Source organism: Stenella coeruleoalba (assembly GCF_951394435.1).
Source record: "Stenella coeruleoalba genome assembly, chromosome: 9".
Lineage (NCBI taxonomy): Eukaryota > Metazoa > Chordata > Mammalia > Artiodactyla > Delphinidae > Stenella > Stenella coeruleoalba.
In genome coordinates, this window is record NC_137155.1 from 2,880,384 (window position 1) to 2,907,491 (window position 27,108).

Sequence of the window (27,108 nt, forward strand, 5' to 3'; positions counted from 1 at the left end):
ACCTGTGCAGCAGAGGGAAGTTAGGGCCTCCCCACTACCACTAGGAGTGCAGACCTGTAATCAGCTCTGCAGGAAGTAAAGGAAGGAATCGAGGTCAACTGGGGCACATTTCAGATGGAGACATCAAGAAAATATGACAAGATGGGAAGAGGCAGCAAAGGCCACAGTGAAGGGAGAAGAAATCCAGCCCAAACCACACCAGGAGAGAAGGAGGCCAGGAGTGGGGCCTTCAGGAGGACCCCAGGCTCCAGGGCGGGCAAACCAGGCCGGGGGGCATCCGATACAGGTCCCCTTGGGGCAGGGCCTCGAACATACGTGCGGTCGTTGGAGGATGCACGGCGAACAGATGGAGAGAGGCAAGCGGCCTGCTGTGCTTGGAACAGAGGGGGCGTGGCAGGTGGCAGCCCCAGCTGCACTGCCATCGCCTGTAAGAACTGGGAGAAGCTGGAAAAGAAGAGCATGGAGCTCAGGGGCCAAGAGATGCTCAGGAAGAAGACGAAGCACAGCGCTGGGGCGGATGCAATGAAGCAGGTGGGCAAGGAGCTGAGAGAAGGTGAATGCACACACCCGGAGAGGCTCCAGGCTCACCACTTGTCAGTCTGGGCTGAGACTCCAGAATGCCCTGTCTGGAATCCCGGGGGATGCTCCCCGGATGAGAGGAGGCGGGGAGAGTGTCTGGGGGTGGCAGGCTGTGGAGGACGGTCTCAGGCTGAGTGAGGCGAGGCCACCACCACAGTGGTCATCAGGCGTCTGGCCAGGATCCCCCTTCACAAAGCCTCGCTCTGCCTGCTAAGTGCACAAGGCTGCACCCAAAGCAGTGAGGCCAGAAAGGAGGCCGTGGACGAGGCTGGGAGAGAGGCCACGGGGAGGCCAGCAGGAGAAGTGACCACGGGGAAGAGGGAGGCAGTGGGATTCGGGAGGTGTTCTGAAGGTAGCAGGTGGGCTTTGAGCTGGATAGCAGATGGAGCGTGGAGAACGGAGGAAGCAAAGGGGGCCTCCAAGGTTTGGGGCTAAGCCACTGGGATGACAAGCTGCCTTTCCCCAAGTGGAGAGGGCACGGAGGGACCAGGGGTCTGCTTCTCTCTGCTACCTAGTCTGAGAAGCAACTTGAATGCCATTCACTCAACCAAGCCATGTGCAGGCAACTGCAATTCTACGGATCTCTGCTTGTCCATCCAAGCGCAGGAGGTCACAGAGGAAATACAGACATTAGGAAAAAACAGATACTCATGCTTTAAGGGAAATAAGGAAAATCAGTATTTTGAAAGGGACGTTTTTTACCGCTCATTCCCTACAAACATTGAATCCTCAGCTAAGAGGTTAAATGTCTACATTTCTTCTTTTCACTTTGAGAACGAAGTATTGGCATGAGGCCCTTCAATCAACCTTTTAGGCTCTAGTTAGAATATAGTATTCCCATTCTAAGAATCCAGTGTTTCGGATAAAAATTCCTTGAGGCTTTAAAAACAAAACCTTCCTCTGACAGTTTCCAGATTTGCACTGGACAGCACGTGACATGAAAACTTTAAAAACTACTGCAAATGGGCAAACAGGTATGCAAAGAAGTTTAGGATCATTTTTCTAAATTACATTTTTGGGTCTGCGCCCTTTCCACTCTTTGATAGAAGTTTCATATCCAAGACACTGGATCTGAAATGAAAACCTGAGTGGCTATAAGTACTGTTATTTGTTGCTGGTGGTACCACCCTCTGGGGAAGCAACGTGGAAACATATGTTGTCTTGAAAGCCATAAAACTGTCTCACCCTCTGATTCCCTAATACCTTTGCAAGTCTCTATTATAAGGAAAAGTCCCCAGATGAATATGGGCTCTGGGGACGAAGACGGTCCTCTCATTATTTATAGTTCCAGAGAAAAAAAAGCAACAAGTAACGGGGCAGAGTGATGCAGCTTAGCGAGTGCCAGGAGCCCTGGGAGTGACGATGACAAACCCATTGCACACACGGGGGAGGGGAGGCTGTAAAGGTCACAGAGTTGTACGTGCTAAAGGCAGAATCCAGATTCAAGCAAACAGAAACAAAAGCCACACTTTCCCCTCTTCCTGGATGATCATATACAACCTTTAAAAAGTTAAAAGACCATTGTTGTACCAGAGCGAATTGTAAATGACATGATGCTAAAGGAAAAAAGCACAGCACTGTGTACATCACAGTTGGCCTTAGGCACCAGAAAGGCTCAAGAGAACAGACAAAGTGACGAGAAATGGTGTTGGGCTGTTGGCATTCCACGTGACTCCCTCACTCCCCATTTAAAACTTTCCATATGGTACTTATTTTATAATCTTGAATATAAACCGTTTTTGAAAGGTATACACTAGACTTTTAAAATATCTCTTCAAAATGGATGTATAACAAAAATTAGTTCTATATCCCTCGATTTTGTGAATGCTCAAAAAACAGCAAATTTTAGCTTTGTCAGGCCAGGGGTTTCAGCAGGGCTCGCTGTGTCTGGACAAACACTGCCCCCTTGTGGCGGCTCTGACGACACGCATTTGGAGGGGCCAGCTCTTTATCATCCACTTGGGACGGGATTCTTAACAGGCCCGTGCGAGCTGGGGAGAAATACAGGATCTCTGATGAGCATGGGGCTCAGGGCACTAAATTATGGAGCTTGCTTTACAACTTACTTTTTAATAACTTTTTCGGAAAGTGTCATGTTACTGATGGGCATCCCTCTCAACTTCTTGGGCTCCTAAGGGCAGGACTTCAATACAGCAGCCGTCGCCATCCTGGCCAGATGACTCTGCGGGGACATTTCAACCTGGACCCCAAAAGCTTATTCAGGCTTTGGGTCGAGAATCACTTCAGAACGTGGTGAGCAACTCCTAGGATGATAGAAACCTTCCATAACTGCCTGAACAGGGGAAACATGGCCCCAGATGATTTTTTTAAATTGAGGCAATGCTTTTTAAAAATCATTCACCAGAAGATTTTAGAACAATGGTAATAAGCAACACAATGGTATCTGGTATGGCTCACGTTGATACATTTTTAGATTGGTCAAATTTATAGCATGTAAATGAAGGCCAGGGGCCTATAAAAGGTCAGTCACTACAGTTCGTTTTACAATTTGCCCCAAATCCCAGAGTTAATAACAGAAGCAGATTAAGAACTCGGGTCCTCCTCTTCCTCCACCAGAGCATTACTGACCACCTTACCAGATGCTACCGTATTCTGCGCGTGTGGCATTTCTGTGCGCTGGATTACAAAGGAGCTCAGGTGTCTTTGCATCTGGTGCAGAGTTCATACTGCTGTCTATGTGACTTAGGAAAAGAGCAGAGGATGGAGACGGAGGCCTGAGGACCATTCCCACCTCGCCGCCAATCACATCCTGTGGACCCTGACCACGTTCCCTCCATGTGTCTCAGGGTCCAGATCTGTAGGATGTCACGCATGCTCAGAGAAGGGACAGTTTCCCGGAAAATGCCAAATTCCAGGAAAACTGCTTGAAATTATTCGTGAGGTGTTTATATTCACTCTGATTCAAGGGTCCTTTGATTAAGAAAATGAAAATGTATCTTGGAATAGACTAAACGTTAGTTTACATAAAATTAATCTTTCCAGGAAAGATCTGACTACTATCTGACTACCTACATACCTTAGGATAATTTTTTTTTTAAATGCGGATCTATTCTCTTCCGACTCTTCAGGTTACAAATATAAGAAACTAGTTGCATTTTCTCAAGGAAAAATAACAATACTATCTGGAAAGTTTCTAATGAAGCTCTGATCCAGTTTACTCACCATTTCAGAGTGCTTCCTAAAGTTATTAGCCGAGCTCTATAATTGCTAATCCTTACAAGGGTGCTGCAGGGTGGATGGCGTGATGCCCGTCATACAGATGAAGAAAGGGGAGACAGAGAGGCCCCCTCTGCTGCCTGGGAATAAAAGCTCAGCTCTACAGCCCAAGGGCAGATGCCTGCACTCAGCTAGGAGTCAAGGGCTTGGGGAAATTTATAAAAACAGGAGCAGCGCTCTGAAGAAATGTTACATCACCAACTTGCTTGATAAAAGAAAGCATGATCTCAAACATAGATCAGACATCACAGACGTGAAGAAATATAAACACGAACATAAAACACTGGGAAACATAAGCAGACATCAGCGGATTTGACCAGCCACTTGGCCTCCGGAAGCTGGGAATTTCTGCGTCTGTGTAAGGAAGGCTGCACCAGCGATGTGGGGAGGATGAAATGAGATAATTGAACTAAGCACGGGCCTGGCACAGGCAGGCAGGTAGTGGCAGCTGTGGGCATCGTCCTCTTTGGCCAGCATTATTTTATTAAGTGCTATCCTGCCCTAGGCCTTCAAACCCAGTAAACTCTTATTTCCAGGTGAATAGTTAATCTACCACACTGCAGATTCCTTGATTGACTTTGATTTCTAGTAAAAGTCACACGTGATTTTAAAACATGAAAAAAACAAACAAACCCCCTAGAGAACACTCCATATCTGTATTCAATGATTTTCCTGCTTCCCTTAAACCGCTCTGTGTAACCAGTTCACTTAGCTCTACAACAAACCTGATGACATAATGATGTGGAGTCTTCATGTCTAAGAATATGGCCCGTCTTTCCATTTGCACCACTCTACTTTTGTGTGTATTTGTAGAATTTTATGATTTTCCTCATAAATGCTTTGGGTATTTCCTATGGACTTTTGGCCTAGGTTTACCTATCTATCTATCTATCTATCTATCTATCTATCATGTCATGAATGTGTTCTTAGGCTGCATTTGTAAGAAAAAAATCTCACACAAATTAGCAATGCCCACTTATGCTACCATCCATCGCTGTAGAAAAAGCAATAACTCCTGGCACGTTGTAATAACCAAAGAGGCGTGAGGGGTCAAGCCCTTCAGGGTAGTTGAACAGATCCTCTACTCAGACACAAAGTTTGCTGGCAGAGTGTGTGAAATATTAGAAGACATTTTCCAACAATCTGTGGCCAAAATTGAGGCTGACAAAAGATAAGCCTTACAGACTAATTGAGTCCACGGACATTTTAAACCATCCTCAGTGGATTTAAGTCTGTTTTATAGCAAAGAAGCAGCATTGCTGATGTGGTTATGGTAAGGAAAGACTTGCTGAAGATTATACAGCTGAAGAAGAGACCTTCTCATTACGTAATTGTACTCAGGTTAATTTGGGGTCAGATGAGAATACTGGTCACATGCGTTTCTATGGACGAGCTGCGGTCACCCCAGGCTCCAGCCCGGCCTGAGTTCCCACCACAAGTTAAATCCTTCTTATTGGAAACCATCAAGATTTGGTTGTCAGGAAAATTGAGAGCTGATTTTCAAAGAGCATTAAAATATGGAAATCAAAAGGGAAAACAGCGTCAAGTCCAGGGCATTAAACTCCTGTGTTTTTAAAGTGATGGATGAGAAACTGAGAATCCACAGTTGCTACCTTTAGATTCAGAACTGAGGTTGATAATTGTCAGGAGGATACATATTAACACACTCAAACTAAAAATATGACTTGACTTTTTTTTTTTAACCAAAAGTAAATGTGATTTGGCTTTTTGATTGGACAATAAGGGCCCATTTTGCTAATTAATTTATATGGCAGACATTCTCCATAAATCGAATGGGCTAAATCTATAAACCTAAGATCCTGACAAAAATAGACTTAAAGTTTGGGATGATTTTTTTTTTTTTTTTTTTTTTGCGGTACGCGGGCCTCTCACTGTTGTGGCCTCTCCGATTGTGGAGCACAGGCTCCTGACGCGCAGGCTCAGCGGCCATGGCTCACGGGCCCAGCCGCTCCGCGGCATGTGGGATCTTCCCAGACCGGGGCACGAACCCGTGTCCCCTGCATCGGCAGGCGGACTCTCAACCACTGCGCCACCAGGGAAGCCCTGGGATGAGATTTTTAACATTCACTAAAAAACACTATTTTGGCAAAAGTGAGTGAAAACTGACAATATGTCAATTTCCTCAGTGAAAACTGACAATATGTCATTTTCCTCAAAACTTATTGATGATATATTAGGTTTAGAAAGTGCCTGTGACATCCATCAGCACACACAGTCACACTTTTTTTTTTTGGGTGGATGGATGTTAACTAAACTTAATTGTGGTAATCCTTTTGCAATGTATACATACATCAAATCATTATGTTGTATGTCTAAAACTAATACAATGTTGTATGTTGATTATATCTCAATTTTTAAAAATGGTCAGCTTTGCTATCCCTTAGCTCAGATAAACATGTTAGTAAAATCAGTAGCTGGGACACATGTAATTCTAACTTGAGACTTCTGAAAAATATAACATGAATGAAAAGAAGAGTTATGATGTCAAATTGCTCATTTTGATTTACTTTAAGTGTCTAGAGACAATTTATACAATTTCAGAAACTATATCACACTTAATGATAGTACTTCTTTATATGTATATTATACTTTATGAATAAAAAATTTTTTTCACAACATATATTATTGGATTTCTACTGTATTTGTTCCTTTGGGAGAGATGTCTTCAAACATTATTTTTAAAAAAGACAAAGTGCCTCTGAGTAATGTGTGTAATTATTATCTGAGAAATCTTGATAAAGTGTTTTTCTTATACCTCCCAGATGTCAATAACTTTCGTGTGATTGAGTAACAATCCCCCTGGCAAGTCAAATGGCTTCCAAATCTTGGCTATTGACCAATTAAATGAGAACCTAGTCAGGTACAGATAAAAGATCAATCAAAATAATATCTGATAATAGATCACTATGTGATTGACCAGAAGGACTTCAAAGAATTGAAAGGCACTGTTATAGCAGTAAACTTTTTCATCCTCTTGTACTTATTTATGCAAAATATTTCCTCAGGGTTTAAACCAATAAAAACAGAAAGAGTTACACAATTAATGTTGAAGCTTTTCTGGTTTTATCCATAAATGATGTTCATTCATGGGTATATGGAATACATTTAAAAATTACCTTTCATCTTATTAAAAGGTATCTTTTCAAGAAAGATTTCCTTTTCACGCTTAACAATTATATATCAGCAGTTGTTAATATATTTATATTGTTTATATTTATTTGCAATTGTAATAAGAACGCAATCTAGAAGAGTATTTTCCTACCCACAGTTTTATGATCACATGAAATTTAAAAACCTAATTTAGATAGACATTCTTGTTTTGTACCACATTTCATTTCAACTATTTAAAACAGACTTTTAAAAACAAAATATATGTTGAATAGAATACAATTTTACATGGGACCAGTGCGGAAATGTGAAGTCAAGAAAAAAGAAGAATAATGCAACATGTTTTATTGTTATAGAAGAGTTTGTCTCTGTGATTTGTCTATGTATCTATGTGATTTTTAAAGTGATCGTATCAAACTTTATTAGATACATTTAAAATGTCAATATTTATAAGATGCTATGAAATATTTTCCTTCAAGTATTTAAAATTATGAAGAAGCTTTTTGTATGCCAGCTTTGAAATGCGAGGGCCCAGAAAGTTTTAAAAAATTCTTTCAACGTAGGGCTGCAGAATTTAGGAAACAGGCTGTGTGGGTCCAAAACCATCAGCTGCTCCTGAGAATGCAGGGAAGTGGTTTCAGACGGTGTAACTCAGTTACGCTAATGAAGGGCCCTCCCGATCACGCCGGCGGGGGCTGGAGAACTGGAAACTAACACATTCGGAAAGTAACACATTCCTCATCTTCTGAATGCACCACGGGCAACTAACAAGGAAGCCACATGAGCTTTGTGCAACTATCTAGTTTATAAAAACCCACAAAACAAAAAACAACTAAACTAATCTATAATTTCATTTCCCGGAAGGCGGTGCAAAGCTGCCAGAAGCCCCACGAGGTTAGCGCGAAGCCCCTGCGGTGTTAGTACTCACGTTCGAGCCCCTTCCCAGTGTGGACTTGGAGGCATCCTCATCGCTGTCTGCCCCCGGCTGCCTGAGTTGCTCTGCCTGGAACAGAAGCAGGACCCCCGTCATCTCCAGGTGACAGCAGCATCACACAGAACAGTTGTCCTTAGCAATTATTAAAGCAAACCACGCCAGCCTGGCCGTCCCGCAGGGCAGCAGCATCTGCATAAACAGCTGTAATCCACGGCCACGATTCTTAGGAACCTGAAAGCTGTTCTAAAATAGTCCCTAAGCAGTGCTCACAGATCTGACAACCACAGTTTTGGAATTCATGACTCATGGAGTGTGAGTTTCCATTTTGTCTTTTTCCCCAGAGCATCTCTTTTGCTTAGAAGAGATGCAATATGAAAACAGCAGTGGGTCTGAGCTGATCAATTAGCTCCGAAAACCAATTAATTCAGTAGGTTTTGAGGATTTCTACGTTTTAAATTCAGTTTACCACTGCATTGCTGATCGACTGGATACACATCAAAATAACTCACCAGGTACCTCACTCCCTATCCATAAAAGGTGAACAATAATGACATCTCACTTCATGGTTTAAAAGAAGGTTTCCCTTGATGGTGTGGTGACCTCCAGACAGAGAACCACCAGGTGCCCTGGAAAATACAGCTCTGGGCCACACCCTGCCCTCCCAAATGAGGATCTTTGGGGATGTGACCCAAGAATCCAATTGTTACACTAGATCTTAAGGTGATTCTAAGGTATTTTCAGAACTACTTGGTTAGGAGAATAAATAATGTCAAAATGAAACAAAGTTATCACGTTGAAAGAACATTAAAATACCAAAGTTTTAAAACAAGGAAGGATACCTTCCCTCATTGACTTCAGCCAAAATGATATCTTTTTAAGCGTATTCTCTGTTGAGATTTCACACACACATATGCATGTTTTTTCTTTTAAGTAGATAATAAAGACCCACTTTAACTTTAAATGTCTCCATTCTTAGTATTTTGCTCTCAGACATGTATAGACTATTTGGCATTACAGGATTTTAGAAATCATTTAAAAAATGATTTACTCAGGACTTCCCTGGTGGCCTTCCAGGGAAGGAATCCACCTGCCAATGCAGGGGACATGGGTTCGAGCCCTGGTCTGGGATGATCCCACATGCCACGGAGCAACTAAGTCCGCAAGCCACAACTACTGAGTCTCCGCGTCACAACTACTGACGCCCGCGCGCCTAGAGCCCGTGCTCCGCAACAAGAGAAGCCACCACAGTGAGAAGCCCACGCACCGCAACGAAGAGTAGCCCCCGCTCACCGCAACTAGAGAAAGCCTGCACGCAGCAACAAAGACCCAACGCAGCCAAAAACAAATAAACACATTTATAAAACTTTTAAAAATAAAAGAAACAATTTACTCCAAACCCTCCTGCTATTAATGAAGAAAACCTGAGACCCAGGCTTGCCAGGCAGCGTACAGTGTGTGGACGGTGAGAGCCACGGCTCTGGAAGGACAGGCGGGTCCGAATTCTGGCAACACTAGCCCTGGGATTTGCTCAGAATGTGCAGCCTGGGCTTCCTCACCTGTACAATGGGGTTGATAAGGCCTCTCTCGCCGGGTTTATAGAAGATGAAAGGAGGGTGCGTTTAGCACAGCACCTCCAACAATAAAAACAGAGAGAAACAAGGAAGGAAAAGGTTAACGCCCCAAACAACAAATAATCCAGGAAGGTTACGACTGTAGAAGGGCAGCTGAGGGCAAAATAAAATAAAATAAATGAGAGGGAAAGATGAGGTGTATGAGAAAGGAAAAACACTTCTAGCCAGTCTAAGACCGAAGAAAGATGAGGTAGGGCGGAGGGAAAGCCCCTGGGACCCCCAGACCAGGCTTCCTCACCATCTGTGGCGTTTTCACAGGTGTTTCAGACTCTCCTGGAGAATGCTCTGCTAGACCATCACATGCACTCGGCTCTTATGCTGCTTGAAACAAAGGCATTTCTAGATTTCCTACTGACTGCGCTGGCAGTTTCATGTCTCAAAAGCAGGAAGATACAAGAAGAAGGGCTCTTGAGATCTTGGTGTGAGGAAAGGGTAGATTTTCTGTGAATTAGAATAGTGAGAACCCAAGAGGCCAGCGGTGCCTGCAGTCCCAGCAAACTGACCTCAAATGTCAGGAAGCATATTACCCCGCCATCAAAAAGAATATGTGGTACACATATACAATGGAATACTACTCAGCCATAAAATAGAATGAAATAATGCCATTTGCAGCAACATGGATGGACCTAGAGATTATCATACTAAGTGAAGTAAGTCAGACAGAGACAAATATCATATGATATCGCTTATACGTGGCATCTAAAGTATGATACAAACCAACCTATCTATGAAACAGAAACAGCCTCACAGACATAGAGAACAGACTTGTGGTTGCCAAGGGGTGGGGGAAGGATGCAGTGGGAGTTTGGGATTAGCAGATGCAAACTATATTATATAGGATGGATAAATAACAAGGTCCTACTGTACAGCACAGGGAACTATATTCAATATCCTGGGATAAACCATAATGGGAAAGAATATGAAACAGAATATATGTATATATAACTGAGTCACTTTGCTGTACAGCAGAAATTAACACAGCACTGTAAATCAACTATACTTCAATAAAATATTTTTTAAAAGATGACAGGAACCAGGAACCCAACATTAATAGAGTGAAGGGAAATTCAAATGTGAAACTGAATCTGTAATTTCAAGGAATTCTGGCAGGAAAGGAAAGGATGGGGGAGGAGGGAAGAGGAGGGGGACAGGATGGTGGGGTGAGGGCACAGAAGATCTTAAGTAGAGACACACACGGAGCAGAGATTTTCAAAGGACACATGGAAGCAGGGGGAAACACACACAATCAGTAATAAGACAGAGAATGAAGAATCCACTATCAAAGCATCAGGTGGTCAAGAGCAATTCACTGGAGTTTGGCAGAGATTCCTGAGGGCAGGGACCTCTCACTAGTTCAGGTGGCGACTCCTCTCTGGGCTGCCAGCTTTCACCCAGCGTTCTCACTGACCTCTCATCTCCGAACCACAAGCTGACCCGGGATCTAACCCCAGGACCCTGAGCAAGTTTATTTCTTTGGGCCCCAGCGTCCTCATCAGGGACACGGGGTGGATGGTAATTCTGACCCCGTGGGCTCCGGAAGGTCAGGACACGTGCAGGCTGGTGCACAGATGCAAGGGCCATGCAATGGGCAGGGAGGGCTCTGGACCAACGTGCGTCCACCCTACTCACGCCTCTTCTACCGCTCCGTGGACGGCGGACGCTTCCAAACCCGGCTGGCGGATTAAAGACTAACGTTCCCCACGATGGTTCTGTCTTTTTTAGTGCCATCTACTAGTTAAGAGAAAATACTTGACCCAGCAAAATAAACCTTTTTCAACCAACACAATAGAGATCACAAGCATTTTCCTTTCTTGGTAGTTAGAAGGCCTGTATAGCTTGAGGGTTCAAAGATGATTTTAAACGTGTTCATTTTTACTCTCTGTACTATGACTTTATAACACTGTACCCAAATTACGGTTTTAGGATTTATTAACTAAGACCAACCAGATCAATAAAATTAACTTATTCAGCATGTTCCCAAATCAGATGGGGAGGAGCAGGGAACATCTAAAATTTACTGGCAAATGGACCCACTCAACAACTCATGTTCTTCTCCACAAAGCGGCCCCTGGGCAGCTCCTTGAGGCTGCCCCAGGTTGTACAAGTTCTGAAGATTTGGTTCATTTGGGATACTGGGTATTTATATAAACTTAACCGTACCATGCATTCACTTATCCATCCATCCAGAGGCTGTTTACTGAGCTTCAACCTCCTTCCAGGACTGTGCAGGTACCAGCAGAGAGGGTGCATGGTTTCGTGTTCTGCTGGTGAATTAAACACCATCACCCAAGACCACTGTTTTAGGAACCAAGTGTGGGATATGAGAGGCACTTGTGCATACTGACACGACACGCACCCTACTCCCTGAAGGAGTGAGGACTCCTACGTGTATTTAGATAAATTCCAAGAGAGGCTGAGGACAAACATCTCAAGAAACTGTCTGTACAGAATGCAGAATCATATGTCAATTTGATTGATATTTGATACTGAATCAATTACCTTACTATCGCTTCTTTTATTAACTTTGAAAAATCCCAGAATTTTTTTCTTCTCTTTATCTGTCTCACCGTTGCCAAGTGATGATTTTCTAAAGGTTTCTGGGGGAAAAAAAAAAAGTACTAAGTTATTTTTCAGCATATGAAACATTAGATTAAGTACTTTAAAAATATCAACAAATGATTTTTTTTTACTCTAGTCTCAAACTTTAGTTCTTATAAGAGAGCAAAACTATTTCTCTCAAAGCGTTCTGAGCCACCCAGAGCCTCCAGTTGGGTTTAGGAAATCTCTAAAGGTTCTTATAATCTTTAGTATTGTAAAAACAAAACAAAACAAAACAAAAAAACCCCGAATAAATCCAGAAGTTCTAGGGCAGTATTGTGCAACAAAAATTAAAGGGACTACATACGTAATTTTGCATTTTCCAACAGCTGCACCAAAAAGAACCAGGTGAAATTGATTTTAATAATGTTTTATTTAACCCAATAGATCTAAAATATTAGTATTCCATCACATAATCCATATAACATTATTAATGAGGTGTTTTACATTCGTTTTGGTACTAAGCCTTCAAAATGCACTGTGCACATCACGGCACATCTCAGCTTGCACCGGCCACATGCCTCGTGCCTGACGGCCATGCCTGGTTTGTGACCATCAGACTGGACAGCACGGCTCTCGGGACTGCGACATCTGTGCTAAACATCTGCTTTAAGAATTACGAGGGTGGCGGTAAAAACGCAAACTAAATAAACTACATCAACAGCTTCCCGGCTTGAGGAGCCCACTCCTTTCCAGAACGTGGAGTAACAGTGATGGTTTACCCAGGGGACATCTGAAATGACCAAGTCAGCTCCTCCATGACCCATGTCCCCCGATTTTTCTTCTCTACCTCAAACAGGATGTTTTCCTTTTTCATTACATTCTCTAGGGGACCTGTTTTTTCTTCTATTGTTTTTTTTTATTCTTGACTTCTAAATCCTCAATCTTCTCCATTTCCTGGGGTTTTCTTCAGCGGGATTTTCGAGCTAGAAAGGATGTTCTGGAGTTCCCGATGGGGCACCAAAGCCCAGGCCAGTCGGGATGGTGACGACGCAGCCAAGGGCCACGGTCTCCAGGGCAAGGCAGAACTGGCGGCAGCGGCATCCCTGGGACCTCGGGCCGCACCAGACGCCCATATGGGAGACTCTGGGCATGGGGCCCAGCACTCCCCACTCAACAAGCACCCCCCACCCTGGGATGCTTAAGCTGTGGGGACCACACTTGAGAGCCAGCAGAGTAGAGTTTAAGGATGCCATCATGGGAGCGTACTGGGCCTCAGTTTCCCCATCTGCAGATTGAAGATGACTCAGATGACCAAGCCTGGCACCCTCAGTGCCACCACAACCATTGTGACCATTATTCATGGATCGATGACACTCCGAAGGCCTTTGTCATCCGCTCATCCTGTTCTTGTCTTCCAAGGCACACAGATACGGCCAGAAGAGAAGATGTTGAGGTGTTGCTGAAGGACTGAAAAATTAATTTCCCCACACTGCTGCCAACTGCTGGACCACCAAACCACTGGTGGAAAAATGTGGACTGGATTTTACAAACTCTGCCACCAAGATACCAACCCAAACCAGGTAAATATCGGTGGGCTGCTCATCTGCTAAGCAAGAATTTCATATTCCAACTCGAGAAGGCAGGCGCGGAAGTCGGAGCCTTTGTGACATGCATTAACGTAATACTGTCCTCCCAGTGAAGCAAAAACCAAGCCCCTGAATCCCTGCATTCTGTCAGTGGCAAAGGCTCCGGTTTTAGTCCCAGGAACCAGGCCTCTCAGCTTCATGCAGGTGGCTCAGCCAGGCCAATCAGCGGTCCCCACATCACATGACATCCAAACCAGCGAGGGGACCGGCTTCAGTGGTGAGACATGCATCCCCCCGGAAACACGCGTGCACGTAGGGTTCACAGTTAATTGCACCAAAACCCTCTGTTAGGCCCAGAGCCTGTAGCAAAATATTCTGTGCCGCAGAGTAAAGCTATATGTGGACAAAAGTATGCACCAACGTGTATGTTTGTGCCTCTGATGTTTCTAGAATTGACTGCTATGTGACACAGATGTAGCAAGTGCAGGATATGACAGTGCCTGAGAGATGAGGGAGCGAGAACACATCACTGGCACACAGGCCGTTGTGCCAGCCACACCACGGTGAGACTGGATCGGAGATTCAGCCTCTCGTTTCTCTTCCTGGACAGGGGGAGTGGCTGGTCACCAGCCCCAGGACTGAGGCTCGGGCTCGGGGCACAGAGCCGCCCCAAGGGGACCGAGAGGCCACAGCCCACAGCTGCCCGGCTCTGAGCTGGGCCCCAACCAGACGGTCTAATCTCAAAGGTGAGGCTCGGAGATTCTGGACCGATGGGGCCTTCTGTGAGGTTTGAGACTGGCAGGCACTGCGGAAGGATGGGCTGCAGGGCAGGGCAAGATCACTTGGTTTTCCTGACCGTGTTCCCATCAGCCAAGACCCCCAAGGTGCCCCGCCTGGGTCGCAGCCAGGCCTGGAGAAAACACGCCAGTTAAGACCTAGAAGCCGTGGTTCTAAGTGGATGGCAATTTGAGCGTGGAGTTTATTTTGTTTCAATTTACTCTCATTTACTACGACTTAGATATGAATAAAAACACAGGGGAGGTTGTGTCTCATCCGTTTGGATGTGATCTGGAAGGTGATACGGATGAGCTGAGGGGTGTGGACGGATGGAGGACGCTGCAGGGGCCCTTGAGGACTGGCTCATTGAAAACGTCCACTTTTCCGGATGCAGAAATGGAGCAAGCCGTCGGGGGCCAGATCAGGGTCACCAAGCTTGTACATGCAAGAGGGGAAACTGGGTCTGCATCGCAGGGAAATGTGCACGTTTGTACGTGACCATCCCCATCATGGGGGTCGTAAAAGAACAGTCAAAAGAGCTCTGATTCACCTTCCCCACTGCCCTCAGCCTTACAATATCCCCAGATCAGATCACTCAGAACTGATCAAGCCTTCATATATATGAGTTTTCTGCTCAAACCAACTATCTATTCATGGTGCTTCTTTTTTTAATTGGAGTATAGCTGATTTAAAACGTTGTGTTAGTTTCAGTTAGCTAGCTAGCTAGCTAGATTGATTGATAGATACAGATATATAGAGTGATATATTCTTTTTCAGATTCTTTTCCATTATAGGTTATTACAAGATATTGAGTATAGTTCCCTGTGCTATACAACAGGTCATCTATTTTATAAATAGTAGTATGTGTATCTGTTAGTCCCAAACTCCTAATTTATCCCCTCCACCCTTCCCCTTTGGTAACCTTGAGTTTGTTTTCTATGTCTGTGAGTCTGTTTCTGTTTTGTAAGTAAGTTCATTTGTATCATTTTTTTTTTAGATTCCACATATAAGTGATATATCACATGGTATTTGTCTTTGACTTACTTCACTTAGTATGATAATCTCTAGGTCCATCCATGTTCCTACAAATGGCATTATTTCATTCTTTTTTATGACTGAGTAATATTCCTTTGTATATATGTACCTCATCTTTACCCATTCGTCTGTCAATGGACACTTAGGTTGCTTCTGTGTCTTAGCTGTTGCAAATAGTGCTGCTATGAACATAGGGGTGCATGTATCTTCTCAAAGTAGAGTTTTCTCCAGATATATGCCTAGGAGTGGGATTGCTGGATCATATGGTAATTCTATTTTTAGCTTTTTAAAGGACCCCCCATACTGTTCTCCATAGTGGCTGCACCAATCCCACCAACAGTGTAAGAGGGTTCCCTTTTCTCCACATCCTCTCCAGCATTTGCTGTTATTTGCAGACTTTTTAATGATGACCGTTCTGTCTGGTGTGAGGTGATACCTCATCATAGTTTTGATTGGCATCTCTCTACTAATTAGTGATACTGAGCATCTTTTCATGTGCCTGTTGGCCATCTGTATGTCTTCTTTGGAGAAGTGTCTGTGGTGCTTCTTAAAAGAGAGTCCCTCTCTTTGTAGCATCCCTCCGCCCCGTATGACGGAGGAGGTAACAGGTGAGGAACATGAAGGGAGACCACTGTCAGACACGACACCTGGTCTGTGGCTCCAGAACAAAGCCCAGATTTTCTGCATTTTTTCTCTTTGAAACAAAGTCTAATGTCAAACACTTTACCGAACATGGACAGAAATTTCTATAAAATCCAAACACTCATTGGGAGTTTAATGACTCTCTTGGAGTGTGTGTGTGTGTTGTGTGTGTGTGTGTAGTCCAAAAGATTTATATAAGTCCCAATACAAATGTGTGTGCATACACGCCTATGTACGTATGTGCATGCATGTGGATGTATGTATTATACATAATACATACATATATATATATAATTTATAAGAAATGAATGCAAAATTTGGACCAGTCATTTACATACTTGTCTATGACAGAAAAGGTCAGATTTCACAACCCACACTGCCCCAGATTCTGCCGCAGGCAGGATGGACCCTGAGGGCAGGTAAGCACAGGTGAGAAGGGCACGGGGCCTCTCCTGCATGGACCACTTCTGCCCTGCCCTGAAGTTCTGTGTTCATAAAGGGCCGTTTTCTACAAACAGCTCCCTCACTGTTCACCAATCAGAACCACACAACGAACCCTTGCCCAAGGGACGTTCTTCTCTTAGTCAACCAGGGAGTCAAGAAACCAAGCCACAACCTCAGTTCAGCCTGGCCAGACGCCCCCAGAGGTGCTGCCCTGCATCCCCTCAGGTCACCCCGTGCATCGTCCTAGCCCAGAGCCATGCAAGGTGCAGCTGGCGGGGCAGCGCTGGGCTCACTGTACCTCGGCAGCTCAGGGAAGGCTCCGACTGTGTTTTGGTCAGAAGAACTGGAAAAGGCAGGCAACAGAGAGTGAAGACAGGCTTCTTGACCCACGGCAGCACCTGACGAGGCCTTGGTCCCTGTGTCAGCCTGGACTGAGGCTGCTGTGCCCCGCAGGAGAAGGCCAAGTGCAAAGCAGGCCTGCATCCCTGGCCTGGATCCCCTAGAATCCCGCAGCTGTCTGGCTGCTAAGCGCCATCCTGGAAGCAGGTGGCAGCAAAGCCCTCCGCTTTCTCAAGCTGCCGCCGCCAGGAATTCCAGACAGGGCGGGCCTCTGCCTACAACACATCTCCTGCCCGTGGCCTTTACCCTTCCCCAAGCAGCTGCCAGCTGGGAGGGGGCGCAACCCAAGAGGGGCAAAGAAGAGCGCTCCTCACGGACAGAAATGTTCTCTTCTCTACTCAAATGTCTGACTGTCAGTAGGATGGGATGGAGGCGTTTGGCAAGGATGACAATCAAATATTTCACAGCCCACATGGCACCTTATGGTCCAGACGAAAAGGATGTTGGCCACAGGCAGGGCACATCCTCGCCATGCCAGGTGATGCTCCTTTATTTGTCTGGGGAGGCTGCCGGGGTCCCAGGACGAGGGTCCCCAGGAGGGTGCCCGAGGCAGTGCAGAGGAGGACTCAGGGGCTGGGGGACAGCTATTTCTCCGCGTGCAACAGCCTGCCCTGCCCTGCGCCGGGGCCAGAAGAGGGAGGTCCAGACTTAGGGCAGTTCCCGCTCTCTCCGCCTCACCCGTGTGCCCAGAAGACCACCCACGGGCTTGCTGGGCCCCCTCCTTAATGCAAAGGCTGGTTTCATACGCTTTTCCCAGGTATTAGATTCTACAGCTACCTTTCAAGATATTCCGATTGATTAGCACATAACAGAAATACTCGTTTGCAGAAGACTTTTCCTTTCACATGCTTAAATGTGGGGCAATGTTTCTTTTGTCTTTCGTTCTCTTTTTCTGTCTTTCCAAATGAAAGCTCTGTTTCCAAAGATTCCCAGAAACCAAATTTAAATAGGGCCGATATAACGAGACAGACACAGCGGCAACATCCAGGCCCGTGCAGAAGGTGCTGAGAATCATCTTCTCTGTGTTTTAAAAACATACCGGATAAAACACAAGATGCATTACTCTCAAATGCCAGAACACTTTTTTTTGAAGGAATAAATAGTCTATGTTCTTGTACATGACTGAGCTAAAACTCTTTCTTGAATGTCAAATGAGACCCAGGGTCCAGAACCTTCAGGAGGAGATCTGGGGGAAGGGGAGGTTCCACTGTGACCATTACAGTTTGGTAATAAGAAAATACAGATTTTTTTAATTGGGAAAAATTTTTAAAAAACTGTAGAAAAACATGAAAACTTGAATATGTGTGTATTTTAAAAGCCCAACCTGGTCAATATTTGTGAAATAAAAGCCAACGGATATCAAATGAGCTCATTAAAATAGACACTTTGTGAAGCCCATTTTAATAATTCTAAAGTCAAGGAATATTAACTCTATATATATATATATATATATATATATATATATATTTTTTTTTTTGGTCTCACAGTTGTTCAAAAACAGTCAGCCCCTGTGTCAATCAGGGAACTCTGCTTACACAACAGTCTTTGTACCAACATTGGCCTCGAGGTGTCGCTCAAGCCAGAGCCTCTTACTAACTGTGATCTCAGGCTGGTACCACCTTCACGGGAGGAGAAGGATAGAGGGGAAGCAGCACGTGTTGTCTCCAGGGACTGAACTGCATTTGGGCAGGTTTAGGGAACAGCTCACTGCATTCTGCCACTGGTTTCGATTAGGAGCAACGTTTGAGACCTGGGAGTATTTAATGGCAACTGAAAAGGAAATCCAGGAGAATACGGTTCACACGTGGCTTCTGAGAAGTTCTCTTAGAGCAGAAGCGCCAGTATTCTCACCTTTCCCCTTTTTACGTATCTCATGGAAGCTCACGGGAGACAAGGGGTAACGAGCATGCTCACGACTGGGGGAAAGAGGTATAACTGCAATCCATGTATTGTATTTCCCGCCCACTCCCGTTCTGGTTGGACAAAATTGGAGAGGCCTGCAAACGCCCATCCCCATCGCTCTGTGCTACGACGCATGCGCGGAGGGCCAGCGGCGCCGCGTCTGAGACGCTGGGTGGCCTCACCTCTCTTGTTGTCCCAGGCGTAGAGCTCCTTTATCCCCAGCTCGTTCAGGGACTTGGAGAGCTCCAGCTCCTCACCGGCCACGTTGTCCCTGAGGAGCACCACGTGCTCCGGGCTGACGTCGCACTTGGCGCAGATGACTGGGAGGATGCTCTGCAGGGGAACCTCGGGGCTCACGCGCACCACCGCCTTCTGTGTGCGCAGGTAGTTCACCACCAGGCGCACCGTCTTCTGGAAAACACGGCAGGCAGAATTCCGTGAGCGCATCTTTGCACAGCTGTGTTTATACTAGAATGCAGCAGGGCATGATTTTGTGTGGACCGGGTCTTTCTTCCAAAATTCAGTGGGTCATGGGGGAAAGGGCACACTGAATAGGAATAGCAAATGCCTGGAAAAATGAACTTACCTTCCAATCTCTTTTGCTAATGAACAAACTGCTACCAACATGGGGAAATGGACAGCAGTGAGGGTCTCAATTTGGAATCTAATATACACACTGTCTTTCAAGGATTCTAAACAGACCTGAATGCAAGGCACTAATACGTTTCTTAAAGGGAAGTGGTTTGGAATTCTTGTGAACAATCCAATTTAAAGGAAAAAAAAAACCCTCAGAAAACAAGACATCACATTTTTGTTTAAGAAGACAAAATACCCACATAAATATATTAATATCTAGTATCATATATTTATATGAATATTGACACAGATACACTACACACATATGTATTTTAAGCTAGAAAAATATAACATACACTAGACATACAGATATAATAGGCATATAATAATAGACATCATAATCAGAAAAAAAAATCAATTTGACTAAAGCTGATTATACACGTCTACAGATAAAGTGACCCGTCAAAAATGCAATAGGCTGAAGTCTCATGCAGTCAACTTCTGTTTGGTCTTTACTGATCACCCACGTTGTTCTAAGATCCTGGGGAGTGGACACAGTAAATGTGTACTGAATAAACAAAAACGGACTGAGATTTATCTCACCCCTTTCCAGTCTGAGTGCCAGGGTTTGATGAATTTTAGGAGGAAAAATGGAATCATGGATCTTTTCCATGCTTCTTAAACTGGAGTCATATATACACTTGGGCTCACCTGCCCCTGGGATTTGCAGCTGGGGTTCAAGACGGCAAGAAAAGCCACAGAATATAGATATAAAAAGGGTTTATTTCCTTAAGCAGTGATTTTAATTGAAGAATTAGGGAAAACTCAAAGTATAGATACCACCAATTAAAAGTTATTAACCAACCAAACCTAGAGGACATGACCTGTTGGCCAAATTACCATGTTTAAAAATAGGGAAATTTAGGGCTTCCCTGGTGGCGCAGTGGTTGGGAGTCTGCCTGCTGATGCAGGGGACGCGGGTTCGTGCCCCAGTCCGGGAGGATCCCACATGCCGCGGAGTGGCTGGGCCCGTAAGCCATGGCCGCTGGGCCTGCGCGTCCGGAGCCGGTGCTCCGCAACGGGAAAAAAAAAAAAAAATAGGGAAATTTAGTAGGTATTACAATAATCTAAAAGAATGAAATAGCATTGCTTTCAACTGGAGAGGAAAGATCCACAGCAAAGCCTTATTAAAAAGTACAATAGGGCTTCCCTGGTGGCGCAGGGGTTGAGAGTCCGCCTGCCGATGCAGGGAACACGGGTTCGTGCCCCGCTCCGGGAAGATCCCACATGCCGCAGAGCGGCTAGGCCCGTGAGCCATGGCCGCTGAGCCTGCGCGTCTGGAGCCTGTGCTCCGCAACGGGAGAGGCCACAACAGTGAGAGGCCTGTGTACCGCAAAAAAAAAAATTACAATAAGCAGCTGGAGTTACCTTTAATCAATACTCAAAAGCCTGGAATCTATGCATAAAATATTATCCAAATTGCAATGAGTATTTCTGACATTAGTATTTCAAAAGGGAACCCCTTTCTGTTTCCTCTCTCTAGGAAGCTGTTTACATCGTCTACATATTCCAACCTCTGCCGTGGACAGGAAGGCCTCCAGAACTCAGCTAGAACCTTTAGGACTAGGCCAAGAGGGTAGACATTGGCTACCTGTGGTTATTTCAATGAAAATTAAGAAATGAAAAGTTGTTTTTCGATCACACTAGCTGCATTTCGCATGCTCAGCAGCTACATGTCATCAGTGGCTGTCACCTTGCCGAGGGCAGAATTATAGACCATTTCCATCTTTGCAGAAAGTTCTGGTGGATAGTTCTGCTCTAGGCTGGCTCCTCTTCTCTGGTATGGAAAGGAGAAATGCTACACAACAAATGTTATTCAATGCGTGAACTTCGGTCTCCTAAAGTAAACTCAGTTTAGGGTCTAACTTAGCCCACCACACAAGTGGAAACCTCAACCACCGCGTGCGTTACTTATACAGCAGGGGCTCCGCCGGCCTCTCCTCAGCAGCTCCAGCACCCTGGGTCACAGGGAACTGCATATGGCCTTATACGACAAAGGGTCCCTCGTGCTACTGACCTCAGGCACCTTAGCGGGGCCAGCCTTAACCTTCGCTTCAGGAACTTTTTCTTTCAGAAATACGGTATGCGCATTCAGGGTCCCAACCAAAGTATTTGGCTTAAAATTCAAAGGCTGTTGAGTTTCTGAAGACCGGATCTCCAAGGCATGGTTGGACGGGTTCAGGTGGTTCTGAAGGCAAAGTTCAACCAGTAGGTCCATCATCGCGTGGCTGAAAGAGAAACAAATCACGGTCATGGGGAATGTTTGCATTCTCCCTTCTGCTAGCTGAGTGGGTTAAGACAAATGAACCAGTGGGTGAATAAGCAAATTGGCCGTCAGTACGAAGAAAGAAAACAGCTTCTCGTTAATTCCTCAAGCATGACTGCACAGTGATATCTTAACACTTTCAATACTAATAAACAACACTACTGAAAGCACCATCAGAATCAGAATAGCTGGGAAAATAGTTACATTTCTAGTTAAACCCATGGATATGTTGACCTGAATCCAATAAGGTCAGCACAAATGATATTAACGTATGGGCATAAGGCATTAAATTTTCAGTTATTCACAAATATAGTGTATCTTAAACACTGAAATTTTAAGTTGAAGACAACAGCTTTCTTTTTAGCTAAAAAGTATGCTTTTTAAAGACCAAAAATGAAGAAAATTACCTTATTTGAATTTTTATAATTTCTAAATTTTAAAATTTTTAATAATTTTTATAATGTCTCCCATCACAGATCATTATTTACCAAGGGAGCCAAATAACAACTCAGCTTGTCCCAAAGAATGAAATAATCTCATTTCCATCATTTATATTCACCTGGTGGAATGTTTGTATATTTCAAGCTGACCTCTCTTTTCCTACACATTTCCTGAGCAGTGCGGCATAAACACCTCACGAAAGCGTAGGTCCTCTCCTGTGATCTACTTCTTAATCAGGAACTGGCACGGCAATAATTTCAGGTCATAGTGATGCTTTCCAGGTGTCTGGCGCCCAGGGGTGTGTAGACCTGGGACTCATGGCGCACCTGTAAAGGCACAGGTGCCAGCTTCTGCCCACCATTCGGTCATCACTCACCTTGAGGGCTGTGAGCTGCGGGGGCCCTGACACTGAACTGTGAAACCACAGGCAAAGCTGCAAAGTACCCTATTTCCCATTCACTTGTTAAAAATATCAATAATATTCTAGTGGATACAGAACATTTCCCAGCCATCTCCATGACAATACTTCCTCCCACCCGATATCCAGGAAGTAATTAGGTAACAGCCTATGTCTTAACCAGGGGACCCTGGAATCACCTGGGACGTTTAAGAGGCTCATTACCCCCCTGGCTCCTGGGGACTCTGAAAGGACATGCGGTGGGGACAGGGCAGCGCTAACCCTCACGTGGGCCACGCTGGTGGGCGTGCAGGCTAATGACGCTGTCAGCTCTGATTCCCTTGGCTCCGGGATAAAAATCATCTTTCTCTCAACGACAAGCATAATGCGTCAGAACAGGCAAGCAACATCACCAAAGACTCCAAGACACGAAACTCCATGGAAAAGCCTCAGCACAGAAAACAGACTTCTAACGATGCTAAAATAACGACCTGTTACTTGTTACCACGTACTATGTTTCCTCCATGGCCCAGAGCCATTCTGTGCAGGTCACACTGTTCCCACTTACCCTCACCAAGCCTGGGGGGTGGGGACCGTTATCCCCCAGTTCCCATGAGGGGGTGGAGCTGGGGTTGGGACCCTGGTCCCATACGATGTTGACTGTCACTTCCCCTCTCTTATCTCCACCCACAGTCTACTGCCACCAAGTAAACCAAAAAGGATAAATTCTCCAACAAAGATTTGAATTAATCCTAGAATGTAAACCACAAAGGACACCAAAGCTAGTGATGTAACCTTCTGTTCTTCTAATTCAATAATTGGTAACATGTTTTTTTGGGGTTTTTTGTTTTTCTTTTTTGCGGTATGTGGGCCTCTCACTGTTGTGGCCTCTCCCGTTGCGGAGCACAGGCTCCGGACGCGCAGGCTGAGCGGCCATGGCTCACGGGCCCAGCTGCTCCACAGCATGTGGGATCTTCCCGGACCAGGGCACGAACCTATGTCCCCTGCATTGGCAGACTCTCAACCACTGCACCACCAGGGAAGCCCTTGGTAACATGTTTGAAATATCAAATTTGACCTCCTGCAAGGGAGCAGGCCAGCTCGGGCTGGAGGGGTTTTCCTGCATCACAGAGAATAAACTCTCCTTGCCATTAACAGAAGCTGGGACTTATTCTCGCGTGGACTCGCCGAGGAGTGATGTAGTACTTGGTTCCCGTCCGGATAAAGAATTGTACTTGGTTCCCGTCCGGATTAAGAATCTACCCTATGTATCGAGTGGATCTCCTCCGCAACTGGCCGATCGGCACCCACCCTGCTGCCCTCACTCTTCTGTGACCCTAACGTAGGACTCGGCTCTGCCCAGCGAAAGCTCTTTAATGATGAAGCTGCAGTGACGTTTTCAACACTGGAGGGTGGAAGCGTTTCTCAACAAAATGTTTGGGGGGAGTAGGGAAGGGAAGGAAGTCCCAAGCAGAAAATTCTATGATGCTGGAGGCCTATTTCCTCAAATTGACCATTTGGGGAAGGGGGAAGCGCAAAAAAAACCAAACCACTGTAAGACCGTGATAATAAAACTCAACACCATACCCGTCATGGTATGTGCTTAAATTGTTCAAAGGGCACAGAGGCCATTACCGCTTCAGCCAAAGGGACAGCATCTCTTCCCGGGGCTGGAACCCAAGCCAGGACAGAGGGTTTCTGCAGGAGAGCAAGGAGGTTTAGGAGATGAGGAGAACTCAGGCTTTGAGAGCTGTCTGTTCTGCAGGCCTCTCTCTGTGGCTACAGAGAGTGACAGACACCGTATCCTAATGCAGACTGACCTGGGCCGCATCTAAGAAGCTGGATACACAGCACAAGGCCTGATGTGAGGACCTGGGTCCAGAAGCATGAGCTCATCTCGCGTTTCCTGCAGGGCCTCCCACTCGAGTGATTCCTCCCCAGGCCCATTTAAAGCATGATCTGAGGAACTACTTTCCAGCACAAGCGTTTCTGGACGGTGTCCTCAGAAAACGGGGTGAGAGTTGGCCGGCTTCTCTGCCACTTCCATCGCACCATGGAAGTGGCTATTGGCTGGTATTTTAAGTCACCAAACTCCAAAACAGCCAGCCAGTTCTGTCTTTGATGCTACTGGAAAAAGTCACCCAGAAGGAAGAGGAAACCACAGCACCGTGGCAGCACCCGATGGCAGTCACGGAGGAACCGAGCTGCTGTCTGGTCCCCGGGGGTTTGGATTCACCGGACCTCAGCCTGCAGAGGATGAGAACTTCTAGCCAGGCGTCCCTGCGTGCCCTCCACAGGGCCTCAGCAGGTCCCGGGGCCACACAGGAGAGGACTTTCCGGAGACTGAAGGTGGCTGCCTGGTTATCCCTGCACACTCTCATTACCTCCTGAGCCGGACTCCCCAGGTGACTCCCACCTGCCCACAGGAGTACCAGCACCGCCTCTGATCCGCTGGCCCTTTGATGAGGGGTCGGGCATCTTTCCCTCCGAAGCTGGTTTAATGAAGGGACTCCAGAGGCATCCTAGGGCCACCCTCACCACTGCTCAGACCTGCCTCTCTGCCCCGGTTTCCTCCTCGGTGAGTGCAAAAGGATTGTCCATCCACCAGCGAGTCTTAAGTCACCCCTAAGTCACTGAGCACAGCGCCAGGCACATGGTGAGTGAGAAGTGTCTGCTGAATAAACGAGTGAATTGGATCCTGTCTTTGCTACTTGTGGTTGTGTGTATGAGACGTTTTCCCTGGCTCAGGGCAGAGCATCTCTGCCGGGATGTGGCTGGACTCCATCCGGCTCTCAGCAGGTAGCAAGATATACTCCTTTAAAGCAGCACCCTCAGGGGATTGCCCCATAGAGTTTCTTACAAAGAAGAACACTAGGCAATCAGACACTCTCAGAGTGTCGAGAAAGACTCAGGTGGATTAAAGAAACTGACTACACCATCATCGCTAAGGACCCCAAGCACGCCCTCTGGTCTCAGTGGTCCCCCTGTATGAATGATGCTATGAACAAAATCATCTCCCCCCACATTCACACTGATCCCCCAACTCCCAGTGTGACCGTGTCTGGACATGGGGCCTCCAAGGACGCAATTAGGGTTAAATGAGGTCATAAGGGTGGGCGCTAATCTGATGGGATTTGTGTCCTCAGAAGAAGGGACACAGAGAGCTCGCTCTCCCTGTAACCCCACCAAGAGGAGGTCGTGTGAGCACAGAGCAGGACAGTGGCCGCCTCGGACCAGGAAGAGGTCTCAGCATGAAATCACCTGCCGTCACCTTGACCTTGGGCTTCCAGCCTCCAGATTGTGGGGAGTAAATGTCTGTGTTCAGGCTGCCCCATCTGTGGCATTTTTAAGACCGCCTGAACTAAGACAAAGACAGACACCATTATCAGGGTCTCTGCCTCCCTCTCTGTAATCCCAAGTTCAAGGGAAGAGTAAAAGGTAGTAACAAAGAGGACTGGTTACCCCAAACCACAGTAACAGGGGTGGTGGGTGGGTAATGACACTGATCTTTGGGGTTTCTCTCCATTGCTCCTCAAATATCCTTTTCGTTCCAACTTTTTTTTTTTTTTTCTGCAGTACGCGGGCCTCTCACTGCTGTGGCCTCTCCCGTTGCGGAGCACAGGCTCCGGACGTGCAGGCTCAGCGGCCATGGCTCACGGGATCAGCCGCTCCGCGGCATGTGGGATCTTCCCAGACCGGGGCACGAACCCGTGTCCCCTGCATCGGCAGGTGGACTCTCAACCACTGCGCCACCAGGGAAGCCCTTGTTCCAACTTTTTAATCTCTGTTCCCCGAATGAATCTTAAGTGCTCCCAATGTAAGGATGAAATTTATTTTTCAGCATTTGTTTGTTTTTTAGGCGCAAAAAAGTCTTTTATACAGTATCTAAGCTTCTTTTGCTCACTCATTCACCCATTCACTTAGACATTAGGTCCTACTGTGTGCCCAGCTGTGGGGATTCAAAGGAAATAAAATATAGCTCTAATTCTCATTTGGTCTATCCAAAAGATTTCACATTTTTAAGGGTGATGAAAAGAACATGCAGATTGCAGCCTTCCTTGAGCATTACACATTCAAAAATTCAACACTGAACATATCTACAGGTAATTTCTGCCCATCCCGAGCAACTTCGGTATTCCTTCTGCAGTACTTGACATCAATAGCACAAAGAAAACAGATGGGAATAATTTCAAATGTTATCCTTCACTTTGGATATTTATCGATTACGTTATAATGATACTTCAAACTTAAAGAGAAAGATAACTTGGGTTTAAATCTAAACAAAACACTATTCTTACAGCAGAAAAAGGGATTTCCCTCCTCTATTATTTTTAAGTTATCAAATTTATTTTTAAATTTAGAAAGTGAGTAGAATTTTTCTAGCTCTCTCTTTAAAAAATATTACTTTACAAATATGTGGAGATTTCCAAAAAATGGTTTGCGTGAGTCGGTGGTTTCAATAAGAAGAACCTGGTCTTCTTTCAGGTGTGGTTCTTTTTGAAATCCTGGCAGAGCGCTGGACAGGTCGAGGA

The 27,108-nt window shown here is 45.6% G+C and overlaps 1 protein-coding gene across 10 annotated transcripts in view; it reads right to left on the reverse strand.

Moving 5' to 3' along the window:
- The window catches only part of COBL (cordon-bleu WH2 repeat protein), a 260,810-nt gene that overhangs the window by 140,346 nt on the left and 93,356 nt on the right, over positions 1-27,108 (reverse strand). For 6 of the 10 annotated variants that reach the window (XM_079932337.1, XM_079932339.1, XM_079932333.1 and 3 more), the window contains exons 3-6: positions 21,490-21,700; positions 19,019-19,247; positions 12,010-12,107; positions 7,874-7,948 (exon numbers count right to left, since the gene is read on the reverse strand). In XM_079932337.1, the coding sequence (XP_079788463.1) occupies positions 7,874-7,948; positions 12,010-12,107; positions 19,019-19,247; positions 21,490-21,700 (613 nt within the window). The remainder of the gene's footprint in view (positions 1-7,873; positions 7,949-12,009; positions 12,108-19,018; positions 19,248-21,489; positions 21,701-27,108) is intronic. The other 4 variants (XM_079932335.1, XM_079932341.1, XM_079932338.1 and 1 more) reach the window with 1 other exon arrangement.